The sequence below is a fragment of the Camponotus vicinus genome, unplaced genomic scaffold (assembly GCF_025532165.1).
Source record: "Camponotus vicinus isolate PSW18456_S1 unplaced genomic scaffold, iyCamVici1.0 SCAF_12, whole genome shotgun sequence".
In the NCBI taxonomy this organism is placed as follows: Eukaryota; Metazoa; Arthropoda; class Insecta; order Hymenoptera; family Formicidae; genus Camponotus; species Camponotus vicinus.
This window is the reverse complement of record NW_028141948.1, coordinates 14,781,064-14,800,434: the sequence shown is the minus strand read 5'-3', so window position 1 is coordinate 14,800,434 and position 19,371 is coordinate 14,781,064. Positions and strand designations below refer to the sequence as shown.

The 19,371-nt window shown below is 31.7% G+C and overlaps 1 protein-coding gene and 1 long non-coding RNA gene across 12 annotated transcripts in view; one reads left to right on the top strand and one right to left on the bottom strand.

The window, feature by feature from the left end:
* Window positions 1-19,371, bottom strand: part of LOC145962872 (longitudinals lacking protein, isoforms A/B/D/L) — a 244,731-nt gene that overhangs the window by 59,043 nt on the left and 166,317 nt on the right. Inside the window, exon 7 of one of the 9 annotated variants that reach the window (XM_083084314.1) lies at window positions 8,211-8,878. The exons of 7 other annotated variants lie outside the window; for them this stretch is intronic. In XM_083084314.1, coding sequence (XP_082940440.1) covers window positions 8,556-8,878 — 323 coding nt within the window. In that variant the 3' untranslated portion in view covers window positions 8,211-8,555. Of the gene's footprint in view, window positions 1-8,210; window positions 8,879-11,738; window positions 12,143-19,371 lie in introns of those variants that run through there. One more of the 9 variants, XM_083084301.1, reaches the window with a different exon arrangement.
* Window positions 1-19,371, top strand: part of LOC145962877 (uncharacterized) — a 125,092-nt gene that overhangs the window by 68,395 nt on the left and 37,326 nt on the right. The window lies entirely within an intron of this gene.

Sequence of the window (19,371 nt, the reverse complement as noted above, 5' to 3'; positions counted from 1 at the left end):
AATCAAAAGACAGAAAAATGAATGTCAAACTAAAATAGCCGATCGCTTTGCTTCCTCTCGAGCTCCACCACGATACTCTCTAATCGATCATTTTGCAACTGTTTACTCGTTTCGGTTAGAGTTTTCCCAATCTCCCAAGCCGACACCAAAAAGAAAAAGAAAAAAAATACATTATACATACATATCTAAACGCAAGGAATTCCTCGCTTCATATGGCGCGATCGCCGTAATCGCAATATATAATCTAATTAGAAACAGATTAATAAGCCCAATTATTATACGCGCAAGATTCGAGTTAGACTTGATTAAAAGCTGTGTAAGTAACACAAAAGACCAATTCGTAAAAAAGCATTTACGACGCTTCACCTATGTACTCTTGTGTATATCCATATATATATCCATATATGTATATATATATAATATTTTTTCACTTATACATATATATATATTTCAAATCCTACGAAATTTTATCTCGTCTCTCTTGTCTACTCTTACGCTCGTATTCTCTTATGGTCTTATAATTCTTAATTTTTCTTCTTGTTTTTTCTTTTTTCTTCTTTTTTTCTCAAAGCTTTTCATATTCGACGGCAGGCACGCGAATCTACGCGTTTCATACGATAATTTCATAATCGATTCCCTTTTATTTCTCGAAACTTTTTGTTCTTTTTATTATCATTACTTCTTGATATATATGTATATATAATATATATATATCCCTATCTGTGTGTGACTCGCTGTGATCTATAATCGTGGTAGCCAGCCGAATGATTTCACGTGGACGACGCTCTGCGTCGCTTTCGTTATCATCGCCGTGGATTCCGCGATATAACGAATCACTCGGACGATTATAAAGATCCTTTTCCTTTCTCTCGCACAATCTCTCATTCTCTTTCGCTGTCCGTCTCTGTCCTTTCTCTTTCAGTTTCAAGAGTTTTGTTTCTTTCGAAGGCACATGTATACGGAATTACAAATATCGTTAACGTGACACGATCGCGCCGTTTTACGCTTCTTCTCTCGTATCATCGTCGTCGTCGTTGTCGTTCATCGTTTTTCTTTTTACATATCTTTTTGTCTAAATTTTGAACAGAGCTAAGCGAAAGTGTGCAAGCCATAAATCTATGCAGACATATCGGATAAAGAAAAACTAGTCGAATATCTTGCAAGAATATTACAAAGGAAGAGTATACGCGGCTCAAACAATAATCATCGTGTTCCCTATCTCTTAACTTTGTTCATTTTAAATCATAATGATTATATTCATTTCATTAAATCCGATTAACAAGAGAATCAGAATTCTCTTTCCTCGAAATCGATCACATGATAACGTTCTTCTTTTACGTAAAGTAATTTAATTTTTCGAAAAAAGTTGTCTCCGTGTTATAAAAATAATGTTATTTGATAATAAAAAGCTTGCATAATTACAATACTTGTGAAAAAAATATATACGTCTTTTTACAAGAATTGAAGCACTTAATAAACTCGTTATTTGGCGAAAAAATCTTTCAATTGTTTATTGCATATTGATACATACGCAATACAATTAAATCTATATCAGAAAATTATTTTTAGCACATATATTTAAAATTTTGAACAAATAAAATGAATAATATCCAAAATATACTACATTAAATTCGGTTTATACTCATTAATTGCAAAAAAGAAAACATTGGTTTTAAAGTTATAAAGAATATTCATTTTAAAAGTTGTAGAATCAAATAAAAAATTAATTTGAATGTAAAATTTAAAAAAAACATAAAACATGAACGTTATTCATGGATCGATATATTTTCGATCAACGAGCGAGGGAATAAGCTCGCAGAAGAAACCTTGGCACAGCAGTTATGATAACAATCCCTTCATTTCATAATTTTCGATAGATTTGATTTCCAATCATTTTCATAAGAAACCGTAAGCCTCGAAACAACTTGAGAAGAATTGCTAGAAATTATTATCTCATTATATCTATATTTCATAAGATAATGCAAATTTATCAAAATCGATCTTAAAATATAAGAAATGTATTTTTTTCTTTATGTACTTTCATTGTCAAAATTAGAATTAAAAGAATTAGGAAACTAGGATATTTATAACGAATATAAAATTTAATATTGGTTAAAATAACAAATATTTTTTCGTTAAGTAAAAATGAAGTTAAATTCTTTATATTTGAAAAATATTTTTTAAGCTTGATACATTCCTTACGTTTGGTTTTACGAGTTCTCAAAGCAATTTTGATATTTTTTTCATTCTGATAAATTTTTGAATTTAATATTAACGAAAATTTCTTTGATTTTTAAATGTACACTTAATAATTCGAAATGGGACAAAATTTTGTATAAACATTTTTGATATATTTGTAACAAGAAGGCACACGCTTTCTTATGAAGAAGTTTCCTATGAAAAAATAAAATTTCGATAAATATGAGATCCGCGAGATTCTACGTGTTTTTCTAAACCGTCGATTTAATCATCTCAAATGTTGAAAAGTTTCTTCGATTAGCCAAACAATAAAAATTATTTTAATTTCAGAATAATCGTCGCATTTTACTACTTCTTCCAATCGTTTCTTCATCCTTCTTTCTACCGAAAGGAATACGTTACTATCTCTCCCAATTTTATCACTATAATTATCACTTTCATTGCTGCCTATATAATAATTTCTTTTTGCTGACACTCACATTCTAGCCTTCGATCTGCCCTATTTATTTCCTTCTCTCTCTTCCTCTAGTTGTCCTTTACACATGTCTTCGGATCGGCGCGACCACAGATTCTCGCGGGAAAAGAAAAACGCTTTAGGCGCGCGCTTCCTTCCTTTCCTCTTAGAAAAAACATAGAAAAAAGAGTCGTTAAGAGCTACAATCTATTTAATAGTACTCTTATATACCTAATAATCTAGTAATCTCCGTCGATGACGGCGGTCCTTTGACGTTACTCTCATGAGAATTATCTCGATCACTATATCGCTTTATATAATCAACTCCACGTCTACATCCTAATCGTCTCTCTTTCGACCGCCGCCATTCATCAAGGCCTCGTGAGGCAGTAATATTATCAATTATCAATAACTATGTATCATCGATCCATAATCGTATTTATCGATTAACTTTATCGTCTACCATGTCACCGCATTCTCTCTTTAAACTACGTAACACCATCATCATCATCATCAGTTGACAATTCTTCTCTCATTGTCTTCATCAACATTATCGTCAACATTGTACTCGTTCTCGTTCTCGTGCATTGCGTTTTGCATCTATCTCTTTGATTTCTTAAACATCTTTTCTCTTTTTCTCTTTAATCAGCACCGTGAACGAGTTAATGTCGATATCCTTGATCTGGTTTCATTCTAAAATCTTTCTCTTTTTCTCTCTCACGAAAATCTTCTCTCTCAATCTTTCTCTTCTATTTTTCCCTCTGATGCCTTAATCTTTTGTTCGCTTACTATATGATACGTACTAGCGTGCGGCCGCTACCGATCGATCGGACGAAGTCTAAAGCGATACGTGACGGTTTTTAGAAAACCATGTGAATCGCGTTGATTCTAGTAGCGCGGGACCGAAAGGATAGATTATCAATAGTTATTGCACTTGGACGGAAGACGAGTCCTTCTGGCCTACGATCTTGCTCCGAACTATGGAGCTGATACCATCCAGGAAGTCAAATCAACATTTTTTTCAATTTCGCACGGTACCGAAAAAAAATAATTCTAAATAATTTTTTATTTTTTTAATTAAATGTATCGATAAAGAGTCAAAAATTTCTGTCCAAAAAATTTTATCCATTTTTTTATTCTAAAAGATTAGTCGTTAGTAATAAATTATAATAATTCTTGTTATTGTATCTTGTTATCAAAAGAATTTCTAAAGCAAAATTGTTAAGTTAACGTGAAGAAAAATAGTTATGAAAAATTTTTTGCTAAATTAATGAAAACGTGTAGCAATTTAATATAAAATATGAGAGATATTTTAATGGTAGTATCGCATACATTTATGAAAACAAATTAATCTAACTCTCCCTGTCATAAAGTAATCGCGATGAACGTATATTTAATTGTGATGATTAAGAGGAGATATTTCATTATTAATTAATTAATCGCAATATGGCAAATTTAGAAATTAGACAATTTAACTTCATGATACACTGCTTGGTGTTTCTATACTTTATCAAAAATAATTTACTCGAAATATTCCTTACAAAATTTCAAAGAATTTTCAATTCGAAAAATTCCACAATTGAAATCGTATCAAAACCATATTCAAAAAGATGTTCTTTTTCTTTTATAATATTGTCTTGTATAATATAAATAGAATCAATATTAGAAAAATATTTTCATAAAGTCAAAATATACACAACATGCTTCCTGGATGTATACTATTGTCTATAAGGATTCCTCCGTTTGAAATAAAGGCTGCAAGAACTGTAACTCATATTATTCATAATAACAAGAACAAATTTGATTTCCGTAATGTATCATGTAATATAAAACAACCGTGTTCTCTCTTCTCTAATGTTTTACTACATAAATCTAAATGTTTATAAATTTTCAAAAAATTTTTATAATGAAAAGAATACAAGAATGCTTTAAACTTCAATCAATTTTACGTGCGTTTCAAAAAAACAAGAAATCTATCGAAACTAAGAAATTTCTCAGCTATGACCAAAAATTAAAAATGCTTATGAACGTACGATTAATTTGTTTACTACATCAAAACATTATTTTAAAACGATATGAGAATGCATTGTTCCCCATTACAATTATAATTTTTTCTAATATTAGTATTTTCAATTGACACTTTTCATATAATACGAGTTACAGTTATGTGAGATTGTTCTTGCAGCTTCGTGTGAAATCCGGAAAATTTCAAGGGACGGTTCTTGCCTCTCGGGGGGAGGTAAAGTTCCGCCATTTGGCTGGAGTCTAGACTTCGTCGCGAGTTTTCGAGGATCGATCGCGAGCACCGCTCGCCGAGGAGCGCGCGATCGTTCTCGCGCCTCCAACAAGAAAAAAAACTAAATCTACCGCTTCGTTCGCGTTAGCCGTCGCGCATACTTAACTGTATACATGAGTTACGAATAGTAGTAGTAATAGTAATAATAGTAGCAGTAATATAATAATAGTAGTAGTAGTATAGTTTAGCTTGTCTCATAAATATTGTCTACAGTATGGAAAGTCGGGCGGCCGTGACGCGCGTATTTGGCGTGGCGTAGGAATATGGGACCTGGTGCCAGGTAGTATCCCGAGTACGTGTACCTTCGAATCCGTTCGAATATCAAATATTTTACTGCAGATTTTAATGCAGTGGGCAAAAACAATCGATGATATTATTAAAAGTCCATATTCTTATCGTATGTTCAATGCTATGTTCGTCCAATTTGATAATATTTCAATCAAATAAAATGCACAATTAGATGATTATCTTTAAAGTTGATTATATAGGAAGATCAAGTATCAATTAAAGCCGAAGCTGATCTAGTTGCATGGATTAATCGATACATTACCAATATAGATGTGATTCGTAAAAATTAAATTATATAAATCAATTTAATCTCAATTAAATTATATTGATTGAATTGTATAAGAATCTTTGTCCAAGACAAATTAAATTTTGAATAACAAATTTTGAAAATTCTTTTAGGATTATTATCTCTTTTTAATAATCGATTTTTTTTTTAATTTATCAATTATGCAATTGGTGATTTGATGAATCTTTTTTTTTTAATTAATGAGAAATTTAATGCGAAAAGAAATATTAAAGAGAATATCATTTATATTGTAAATGCTACAATTTAAACAAAATAAAGTTTAGTGAAATAATTCACACAACCTATTAGAATGTATTCTTATATTTAAATTTGTCTTGAAAATATGCTGTAAAAATTTTAGGGCACATCGTACTCGGTACGCGGCCATTCGTCATATCCATCGACCCGATCGCGCCTATCGAAATGCGAGAGGAGAAAATAAAGACTCGTGTGTGTGTGAAAACATACGCGAGGGGCCTTAACGAGGACGCTTAATTAAAAGAGGAAATTAATTATACGCTTTATATAATATAAATATATGTATATACTTAAATGCATCGTATAGGAATCTACGTTTGTGTATCTGGCAGTCTGACGATCACAATGCTATAGGAATACCTCGCGGTAGTGTGTATGTGCATACGCATATGTATATATGCATATGTATATAAATATATATGTGTGTATATGTATGCATATATTCTCATTCACGCGCGAGTTGCGTGCATATAAATACGCATGTAAATGATGCGTAGATGCAGAGATGCCTCTCTCTCCTTCTCTCCTAACTGTGTCTTTTTATCCCTCTTTGTAGCATGTGGTATGTCGAGTAGGTAAATGTATAGGAAGCATAATGAAATGCGGGAGACGATCCATGCGATTGGTACACGCGCGAATCTGTACTTAATACTGTGATTGCTTGTGTGATTGCTTGCGAGGAATACAATGTGTAAATGGCTGTCTTGTTTGACAAGACCGTGAAAAACTTTCTCACCGCTTTCAGACCGTACATGGTTTAACGCGTTTCATTTTCTTTTTTTTTTTGTAAGCGTGAAATTTTTAGAATAATTCCTAGCTCTAGAATAATTCCTAGCTCTAACATTGTGTAATAGTACGAGTGATTAAAATTATGTTTAGAATACGAATAAATTGTAAAATATCTAATTTTTTAATAATATAATATAATATAATAAAGCCACATTTTCTAGAATTGTAATAATAATTTAGTATACGTAAAGATATTCTCCAATTTAGATATATTAAATGAATAAATTAATAATATTTTTATGAAGAATTTTTGAAATAACTTACGGAGTATATACCTCCAATAAATATTATATACGAATATTTACACATTGTACAAAATACATTATATACCAAAAAATATAAATATAATTTTATAATAAATTTTGTAATAAATTTTGCCGTGCATTTTTGGAATAATATAAAAACACGTTCTACTCTCTAAATATTCTAATAAATTTAATAAAATTTTATAAATACCTGCCCGCAAGTTTCAAATAACTAGAATTTTTTAAATAAAAAGATTACATTTTACCGATATATATATTTTTTAAATATCTCTTCTTTAAATATATATTAAAAAAAATCTTTAATGAATTTCTCACTGATTTAAATATGTTCAGCAACAGCGAATGAATTAGAAGGTAAACAAAAGATTCGAGATAAATACTCAGATTCTATAATTCATAAGAGTCATTTTGAATATAAAATCGTATATTACTTGTACTGATAAGATTCATTATATTCACACTCACACTGCAAAAGAAACAAGAAAATTCTCTATCGACCAGAAAACTTCATAGACTAAATCGAGATGACTCTGACAGTGTGAATTAGCGAACAAATTTTCTTAACTCGTTTCTGTATGTGTTTACCTCTAATGTCATTTACATTCGCATGCCACAAAATTTATAATGCGATCACCAGTCAGGTCTGAAAGAGGTGAAGTTCGGACTCGTCTTCGGAGACCAGTCTCCGAGGATCTATATATCTTCCCAGCGTTCTTTAGCGTCGATGATATTGACGTGTATGATATCGAAATATCGCGCATATAACGTGTATCGGATCGACAGACATTTGTTGACGTGGCCGCGTTTTTGATATTCTCGGAATATTCTCTTTGTCTCTCTCTTTCTCTCATTCTCACCTTCGTTATCACCTTCCCCTTTCTTTCCCGTTTTTTTTATGTCCCCAGTAAGCCACACGCGCACGGCTACGCCCGTTTAAAAATATGGAACCAGTGTGACCAGAATGGTTGCTATGGAAGAGCTCCGGTTTACCGGACGGTCTCAATCCGACCCGAGGCGGGCCCTATGAGAGAAAAATTCTATCTAACAATCGCACCTTGAGCCCGCGTTCGTTCGAACGAACATATATCGTATGATAGCGTTTCGTTCTTATCTCGATCCCATAGATCGCATCAATATTACGATCTTAAAGGTAAAAAAAAAGTGGAATCCATCAGCGATCCTGGGCGCAGACTAAACTATCTAACGGGCTCGAAGATAAAGTCTCTGGGCCACAAAATGCGCCCCGGGCGGGAGATCGACGCGTTCTCTTGTTTATACGCGGCATATCTCGTTACATAAAAATAATAATTAATTAATAATCAATCAAAATTGATTCATAATAATAAACCTTAAAAAAGGATAAAAAAATATGCATCCAAGATCGAGAAAAGGGATTGGGCGGCCCCCTCTCTCAAAAAAGCAGAAGACTCTCAGTTTCGATCGTCATCATAATCATTATCGTCCTCAACATCACTGTACATCCGGCATATCTCTTCACATTCTCCCTCTTCTCGTTTCTTCATCTTCGATATCGTGTCGACTCCGTAACCGGAAGTCATGCGCAAAGGAAATATATCCCCTCTTCTCCTTTTCATATCTTCTCTTCATTCTTCTCTTCATCTTCCCGCACATTAATCTTCTTCACGCATGACTGCGTCCGAAAACGATGCCGACAACGAATATACCCGGACATCCACCCTTCCCTTCCTCTGATTACCCTTACACGAGCTCCTGTTTGTAAATCTTCTCCTTATGCATTCGCTCCATATGCCGCGCGATGTGCATCTTCTGCTTCGCTCTGTAGACACAATGGGGACATTGGAACTGGGGCTCCTTGCCACATTCCCACTTCTGATGATTCCTCAGGCTGCTCTTCAGCTTGTAAACCCTGCCGCAGGCCGGACAATTGAAGCCCTCTGGATTTGACGAACCGGAGCCGAGACCTTTGCCGAGGCCCGCGCCGGATCGCCACATGATCGACGGCACGCTCCATCGCTGCCAGGCCGCCGCCCACTTAAGACCAGTGATGCTGAGGTCCTCGGCTGGAACACAAGATCCCCGGCTTTATTAGTATGTGTCCCGCAGGAGCGAACAATCGATTGTGAGGCGGAATCTCTTTATTGCATTTTCAAGCATTCGAGTAGGAAACGCGGCCGACAGTGTCCGACCGTCATCCCCCGCTTTCGGCTTAAGAATTAAAGCTTAGCGGCTAAGGGGTGTCGAAGAGTTTAGGGGGTGATCGATGGTTCATTGACTCGGTACCTCGACGTGTCTCTTCGACGTGCGCTTCACGCCCGTCTCTCCTTCCCTCTCTCTCTCTCTCTTTCTCTCTCTCTACCTCGTAGAGACCTCCTACTTCTAGACCTCCGTTCGTGTATCTTTAAGAAATAGTTCGGAGGAGAGTAGATCGAGATCGCGAGGTTGTCGTCGAGAGCGAAGGAGCACCATTCGACGTACTCTGGAAAAAAAGCTGTTTCGAAGAGAAGTCACACTCGAGGATCATCGGACCTATCCTGCGAGCCTCGCGAATTCATCCTCGATCACAGGTGCATCGATGCGACGATCAACGTTGATCATTCGTCAGAGATAGAGAAGAAAAGGAAGGCGTGTCCTTTCGTGTCCCTACTTTCGAGCCCCAAGCAGCTAATTATGAATTTCGCATACGAGGAAGGAGCGGTAATTGCGTGTTACGAAAGGAACATCCACAGATTCACGACCTAATGTTCGTTTCAAGCAAATATTGAGATGTTGAATGCTGGTCGACCGGTGTATGTTCCTCTCGATGCGCAAGCGATGAAAGTTCGATAACGTAAGTGGCATTTCTATGTACAATACTCGAGAAAGGTTAGTGCGCATGCTGCTCCCCTGATATCATACAGGTGGAGAAGGCAGGAGAAAAAAGATAAGAGATGCGAAGGATACTCAAATTGCTCAAATAGCTCTCGCAACGATGCTTAAATCAGCTTAAGAATTTGCGATAAAGTCGGTTATTTACAGAGGAGAAATTGAATTCATAAACTTGGCAGAACTAATGCTAATAGGATTTGTTTAATTTTCTTGTGTTTCTGGTTGTCTAATTCATTTATCTATTCTTGGGATTATTTAATTATTCTTTCCAATTGCAGCTTTCGATTCAGCCGCCAATTAATATAAAACAATTAACGTTTTAATCGTTGTAATTGAAAATCTGCAGGAGATTACTTGCGGGAGTTATTATCTATTTTTTCAATCTACAATAAGTAATTTAAAATATATATAGATATATTATTAAATTTAATATATATAGAGTCTTCTGTCGCCAATTCCTAGAAATGAATATTATAAAATTTCATGTATTTCTATAACACATAATTGAAAAGCAAGGGTAAAAAAAACTGAATGAACGAAAATATATTAGGACGCATTTGTCGATTTTAGACATACAGCCACTATTAATTACTAATAATCGAATTGTGGAATCGCAGGAAAACAATTTTTTTATCGCGCAAATTAATTATTCGTAAATGAGCTTTGAGTAGTTGGTGATGAGATGGATGAGGTAGCTCGACTTGTGATGTTCTTCGTGTAATAATTTTATTTTTTCCAAACGCAGCGAGCATACGATAATCTTAATTATGACGTTATCGTTTTAATCTGAAGTTACATGATCAGATGACGATCAGATCGGTAACGACCCACGCTTCTTGTGTATCAGTCTTAATTAAATTTATTCCAATTGATACTTTGCATTCTTTTCTTTCAACAATGTAAAAAAATATTATATAGTCACGTTACACACACTTATAAACTAACGATTTAAACCTAGTCCCTCAGCAAATTTGAGCCTGATATTCTTTATTAACTTCCTCTTTTTTCATTCTTCAAAGAATAAAATATAGACAATATATATCCTCTTTTTTTTCTTATCGGCGCAAGGAAAATCTTCGTTTTAACTGGCACTTATTATTTTGATAACTAATACTATTTTACGCATCGGTAAGGCACTTCGTTATATAAAGGCTTAAAATACAAGAATCACTCCTGACCGATCGATTGATAAACCGATCAAATTGTTTCTATGAACTAAAAAAAACACAGACTTTATGTAATTAAACACAGGCAAATCGTGTTGCTGTGTAATAAATAAGATCAGTCGAATATCTTCGGATGCAATATTGAAGATATTTTTTGTGCATTTAGCTTACACAAACTTATTTACCTAGCTAAAACTTATTTTCTATGTATAAAGCTGGTCTAAATCTTAATTTCTAACGAGTATTGAATATTACAATAAATCCTCACACCGACAAGTTATGTACAGAAATGAAAAAAAAATATTAAAAAAAGAATCTCAATAAGAGATGTACTTCTTCACAATTCTTGAAATTTGAATGTTTCATAAATATAGTGCATGACAAAAGATTCGATTTTTATATCTTAAAACACTAAAAAATAATACAAAAAATAGATGTAAAAGTTTTACACTTAAAAAGCGACTTGCTTAATAATACTTCAATAAAACTTTCAGAGGATGCTTCATTACTTCGTTACCAAGGATAAAAGTTCCATCAACAGAAATTACGAATACATTATACAATTAATTTATATTGTTTTGATTTATATTATTAATTATTATTTAAGATTTTGATTTATCTTTCAACTTGCAATGTTTTAATCAGGAGTAAAATATCTACTGTAAAATGTAATAAACTTATATTATTTTTTGTCTTTTTTTTTGTCTTCAAAAACGCGTCTTCGATAATATATCTATAAAAGAATCACTAAAAAAATATCGTGCATCCATTTCAAGCATATGCAAATCTTTCTTGGATGCGACTCATCCTCGTCATCGACTTTGCTCTCCGATTCTTATAACACCATCGCTTGATTTAGCGTCATCGCTTTTCATCCTGGCGTCGAGGTGTAGGTGCTAGGAGCTTAGTCGATCTCCACTTTTGGCGTATAGAAGTGCAAGTATTCCTCCAAAGAGTCCATACTCTCCTTGTGTTGGCGACGCATGTGACGCAGCCAGTGTGCTTTGCGCTTGCAACGTTGTGGGCAAAACGGGCATTGGAATTGCGGTTCTTTGCCGCACTCCCAGTGTATGTGACGTTGCAGCGAGTCCTTTCTCATGTACGAACGGCCGCATCTGGTACAGGTGAATTGGCCGGGCGACTTTTTGCCGACATAATCGCAGGCCTTGGGTATCTTCAACTCGGCGAATGGTATCACCGAATGTTCTTGCGCCTTCCAAGCCTGCACCGGTAGATCCGCCGATTCCTCTATGGATAGTGAATCGATTGTGCTCACATGTTCGTTCGCCGTATCTGCAAAAGGGAAAAAAAATAGCTGTAGATGAGTTCTATGGTCCCGCGTGAAGTTCCGTGCTCCTGAAATCGAACGCGCGACCGACATTCGCCTTCGGTAAGTCCTGGGATCTCGTTAAACAGATGGGTCGATGGGATCAATTCTTAACTTAATCGAGGAGTAAATTGAACGCTTGAGAACAAATCTTAAATTAACTATAAATATCGCATCGATTTCGGAGACAATTTTCATAATCTTGTAATTTTTTTTAAAGTACAATCCAAAGATTTTTAGAAAAATCCTAGGATTTCGTTAAAAAAAAAAAACTTACAATAGGTTCAGAATTTAACATGTAATACAAATCTTACAGTGTAATAAATGAGATTCGGAAGACATTACATTAATTTCTAAACATTATGCATATAATTAATTTAATTAAATATATTAATTAAATTAATTTATAAACATATGGCAATTTTTCAATAATTCGAGAATAAATTCCATCCTATTTATAAATGGGATCTCTTAAGGTGCACAAGTCTAACAAAGAAAATTATCATTAACATATACAAAATTATAAATAAACAGCACTTTTTTCACAACTCGTATTTTTTAACGAATTATAGGAAATTTTATCTTGATCGATAATAAGGATTTACAAAAATTTTCGACACAATTATTTCTTACTCATATAAAATGATTTAATATTTTTTATTTATTCGTTTACAAAATAACAAAATAAATAAAATACAGTTTAATATGTACGCTTTTATTTTCCAAAAAATTTTATTTAAAAATTCTAACTAATTAAATAGTTAAAGGAAAATCGATATTCATTTTTAGACAAATTAAATTTTTCTGTTTACGATTCGTCTTCTAGATTAGTTCGCATTCTTTTCATATAATAAATTTGCGAAAAGCGTTGTAAAGTATGTTATGTGATAAAATAAAATATAAATACGTAAAATTGACTGATGATATAGCGTCTTACACCTCGAACATTTTTTACATTATTAATACACGTAAGTCGTATATTAATAAAAATTAAATGCGGAATCTTTTTCTGCGATCAATTAATGTATTTATTATACATTTAATATAGAAAAAAATCATATGAACGAGAATAAGATCATGGGTTGAATTTTCGTTATCACAGAACAAAAAGAAATTTTGACATATATAACTGCAGATAAAACACAATGGATTGATTTATTGTAAGGTATAATAGATGCATTTATGTCAGACATAATTTGCCTTTAAATTAACTCAGTAGATCTAATATCTGTCTGACATAAACAAGGAATTTTCTGCCATCAAAGATTGCGGAGGTTTGCGGGTAATGATTGTTAACGTGTGCCTGGGATTAGTTTCTTAAATCATTATTTTATTTCCGTAAATCGACGATCCCATATTTCTTATTAGGCATTTCTGGATGCAATCTATTGATATGTCGAAGAATATGAGCTTTATTGTGAGAATGATAGTAGCAACAAGCGCATCGAAACTTCTTCGGTTTGCCGCATATCAGGCGATGATTACAGAGCGAGCCGGCCGTTTTAAAATACTTGAAACATCTTTGACATTGATACGGCGTCATGAGGACTATTTTTGCGATTTTCTTGTGACAATAACCAAACGCCTCACCTGAAACAAGCAGAAAAAGATGAACTACTGTTCGATTATCTTTCAGGCAAAGTATGGCACCAATGACACGGCAAAAGTGTAGAAAGAGATGCGATTAATAATCTGTTTTAAAAAAAAGTTATATCGCTTCAACAACAAAAATTTTAAAAATACATTAATAAAAATAAAAATATTAACATTAATAAAAATTAATAACAATAAGTTAATAACTCAATATATGTTAAAAGTATATTTTTAACCGATACTATTAGATTACATATAAATTAAGTATAGATTAGGTATTTATTTGAAGATTTGAATAAGATTTTATAAGATACAATAAGAGCAGTTTTTCAAAAGGTTCAAGATCCCATTTAAAATATATAGATTTTTTAAATATATTATCCGCAACTCCCGAAATTTCAAACAATATAGATGTATGTATGTGTTGGACGTTATTATTCAGTAAAATTAAATTCGTAAAAAGAAATGTAAATAAAAGTATTTTTACTATACAATAATATTTCATGATTAAACTTTAGAAACTTAGAAAGCTTAATTAATTCCGAAATTTTTTACAGGTATGAATTTAAAATTTTTTTCAATTAGCCAGGTCGTGTAAATATCTACATCTCCCGACTGCCTTCCAGCGACTTGTCCATAAATATTCTTGTTCACAGATAACTGAAACTCATAAAATTTTGATAATTGACATAACAGAATAAACAATATGACATGATAATAAAACATAGTAAATAAGTAATACCATATTTGTCCATAAAAGCTTTATGCTATTTTTTCCTTTATGATTTTTATATTGAAATGAAGAATAAATCATATCTCAGCAAAAATGATCAAGAAAAATACAATAGCGAATTATGAAAATAATATCTAGATTTTATCAGTCATATAGATACAATCAGATACAATCAAAATAGCAGAAAAAGTATGTCGAGATACCCAGCATTTTGTTTCTGCGATAAGAATCTGCGAAAATGCATTAGAAACAAAATACGATTATAAAATATAATTATAAAAGGATAATAAAAGAAAATAAAATCATCCTCTTAAGAAATCATTTCCACTCGAAAAAAACTCTCGTACATCAATTCTTTATAGTTTATTAAATCACCATAAAATATTTACATAAATTGATCTATAAGTATCCTTCAATACGCATTCGCGTGATAATATTTAAAGATTATATTTATTAATCGATTATACAGATATGTTTTATGCAAGATATTTCGAATATATTCATGTCACATCCTACATATCTATAATATTTGTTATTTATAAGATAATAAAATTCGAAAAAAACCAACAGAAAAATATTTCCTGCAACTTTAAAAATATGATTATAACACATTATTTAAATTAATATAATAAAAAGCTATATTGATATATAGTAAAAGTTATATGAATATATAATATATTTAAAAAATATGACTAAAATAATGATTAAAATATAAAATATAAACTAATTTAATTAAACTATATAAATCGAAAGAATTAAAGAATGGATAGCTGCTCTGCACATTTTCTGTAGTTAAATTATTATATAGATTTTTTTATTTTTCGTATGTACACACACACACACACGCGCGCGCGCGCGCGCGCGCGGCAAACATCAAAAAACAAAAAATAAAATAAGCAAAGGCAAAAGATCAGAATGAGACCAACAAATAAAAAATGTGACAAAAAAAATAATATAAATGAAAACAATAGAAATCATAGAATAAGAAAACATATTAGAATTTTTTGTTCGACTACAATGAATCGTCTACAATGGCTTCAAATCAATTTTCTTGTTAAAAACGGAATTTCGATGCTCTTTAATGTACTGCTTGATTCCATTGTTCGAATTATTCCCCGCTAGTTGTCACATAAATATGAGTTGTAGTTTTCAAATTATTTCGACGCCTCCTTCTGTATATACGCTGCGCATGTCTGCGCAGAAGGTGTTTGCGTAAATAGATCACCTTTTTGGTCTTGAAGGAGCATTTGCTACACGTATACTTTCTTTTTGATTCCTTGTTGATTCCCCATGCCTCGATTATAAGCTGATCGATATAGAGCGCAAGTATCGAAAATACGTTCAATGCAACATAATTCAAGTAATGATATACTGAAAGAAACACACATGAGGATTATTATTAACAAATTGATATTATGAGCACAATTATAAAACAGCGCAAATCAAAAGCATATCAAAAAGACAATTCGCAAAGTCTTCATAAAATCATAATAGCTAATTTTGTCGTAATTGGATTGGATGGAGTCGGAACACAATTTTTATATTATCACATACGTGTGTGTGTATTATTTATTTTTATAATGTTTTTATATATTTAATTTATATATAAATAAATTTTGTTAATAGTTGGAAGAATGTTTTTATGATACTATTCGCGTTCTGTTTTCTACGCTTTTGCATTCAAGTAATACGACAATGCTAAAAATACAAAATATAATCGAATTGTTAGGGATGTGAACATTTTTTCATATTAATATCTTGCTTGTTACAAAAACTGACGCTTCAACATTAGAACGATATCACGTTCTCGCTCTTCTCAGCCCCAATTCTAACATGCAAATAGAGATATAAACAGATTAATTTTATTAATTCGAATTTTGAACGATTAATGTGTGATTGAATGATTATACGTAACATGAAAACATATTCCTAATATTTAAAAACATTCATATTAAATCAATAACAATACGAGTCAATAAAAATTGTTTTCTTCAATCCAATATATCGTGTCATATATAAGTCAATTTAAAAGGATGTAAATATAATACATTTAAAAGGATGTAAATATAATACATAAATAAATAAATGATAATAAATAATAATAATAAATAAATATTTATAAGTATTTGATCTCTGAATTTTGCTAAGTATATTTTATTATAAGCAAAATTTTATCCTTATAACAAATTTCATAAGAATATAAATATAATATATAAATATAAGTATATAAATATAAATAATATGAGCTATATATTGACAAAAAAATATGAAAACCATTTTCATTATTGAGTTACATATTCATTAAGCATTGTATTACGCATATGTTATTTGGATGCTACAATATATATCGTGAATGTAATTATAATAATAGCATATAATTAATAGCATTTGTAGAAACTATTTTATTCGCTATTATTTGGCATATTGTCGCAACAAATATTTTATTATTAATATACACTTGTAATTAAAAAATATTATAAATATAAATTAAACAAAATTTATAACCCCGAATAGCATAATTTTTTTAATATAATCTTTAAATACAATTTATAATTTTCAATATTATTTGTAATTTTAGAATATTTTCCAATCTTTTAAAAAATATTAAAGAGACTTTCTTTTTACAATCGTTTCTATTTCGAATCATGCACATGTCAATGTCTTTAAATCTTATATTTTTATTGTGCATAAGTTTCGAACTTGCACTGTTTAATAATTTGAAAATCTCTGCCATTTCTTGGTTGTTTTTTCATGGCTCTTTTCCATCTCGCTTGTCAAGTGAAACTGTCCTGTAATTCGTCCTTCATGACCGTGTGAACATTGTAATGCCTTAGTAGACTGTGCTTATGCTTGAATTTCGCGTTACACATCGCACACTGGAATTGCGCCTCCTTGCCGCATTCGAGTCTTTTGTGGCGTTGCAGGGAGATGATTCTTCGGTATTGCCTCCCGCAGGTGTCACACGGAAATGTTTGGCTGCTGGCACGTTGCTGGCGGATTGCTGAAAACAAACATTCATTGGTTAGATCGATGTTTGTTCGAACGCTGATTACCACTCGTGAAAGACAGTCGTACATGGGGAGGCACTCTGTATGTCTGTTGTGTTCGCAAATTCATGACCGCACATACAAAAAGATGAACTAGAAAAGTAAACATAGAAATTGCCAATAGAATAAAAATTATTTAATATTTATATTCTACGGCAACACAAGATAGCACAAGATTCCATCAATTAATGCATTAATTGCAGAATTACGAGCATTATATATTTTTATAGAAATTAATTAAAAATTTATAAGAGATTTTGAGTCTTTAAAAAGTTGTAAGTCTGGATTTCACAAATATTTAATCAGTATTAAATTTATATGTATTATTTTTTTCATTATATTTTTATATTTTATATATATATATATATATATATATATATATATACTTTTTAAAATTATTTTGTTTTCAAAAGAAAGATTATACAAGAACAAATTATAGAACAGATTATAAAGAACAAATAAGAAACATTAAACATTTTTTAAATTTCATTGCATAATAACATTGTCAATAAAGAGATTCCTTAATATAAATAATATATAAAATTATTATTGCTAAAAAAGAATGAAAGGTGAGTTTTGGGTAAAAAATAAACGAACACATCGAATTTTAGAAAATAACCCTCAATAAAGAGTACCTCTTTATTGATAATATTAATAATTATTATTATAATTATAATATTAAGGATAATAATTGCGCGTGCAATATTCTTACTCCGCTTGATAAACCTTGCCAAATGAAAAAGAAAAGAAAAAGAAGAGGATAGAACATTAAATATTGAAAATATCGAGGTGCAACGAAGGGGAACGATTCTTAAGATTTTTTAATTATAGCATGAAAATCTTCGCAGTTTCGGTCGGAATTAATTTTTAGCTCGGGAATTGTTTGATCATTTCAGATACTAATAAAAAATGTATCGATAATATAATAGAATGAAGAAAGAAGCGGAATAAAATTTCAATCGAAAATCTCTTCGAATAATTCGATAATAATTCTTCTGATCGTCCCCTTCTTGCTTGATAAGCTAAAACCTTAAACGAGGACTAAAAAGAGAGACGGAAAAGTTAGCGAAAAAACGTGTAAAACGTGTACTTAAATATTAAACGGTAAAAATTCGGTAACAAGAGTCTCGGAATAATAAAGTCGATCTCTCGGCATCGACTTCGCGGTGGCGGAAAGTCGCCAGATTGGACCGGCATTCACGACGAAGATCATGATTAAGAGCTATGGTTAGAGATGCAACGAGTATGTCTTACATCACATCTCCTAGGCAGGCAGGTAGAGACGCGAACGCTGATTCGCAAATACTGATATCAAAAATACTAACGCGTCCTATGGCCGGACATATGTCGATTTTCAACTTTCATTTTCATTCTTTTTCTTAGTATCTCTCTTTCCTTCTGTTGTGTCTCTGTGTTTACATATATATACTTGAAAAATATTACCATTTCTTTCGATATCTGCAACTTATTAAGAAATCATTAGTTGATATGATACCACTGTAATTATCATTTCAAATCTTTCGAGATTTCATTAGATTAACGTTTATTTCGAATTACCGGAAGAATATTAGGTTTTATCCTCTGCTAGATCTTAAAATTTACTTTTAAGGGTAAATGTTCCAAAATATAAATGGCGTAAAATTAAAAAATTTTGAGCATCTCTATTATTACTAAAAATTGAAGTATGACAAAAGAAATGGCAATAATTCAATGATATTTTATATATATATTTCTACATGTATGTATATATGTATATAAATGTGTATATGTATATAAAAAATGGAACAGACATTCGTATAAAGCTATGAGTATGATTCTGCAC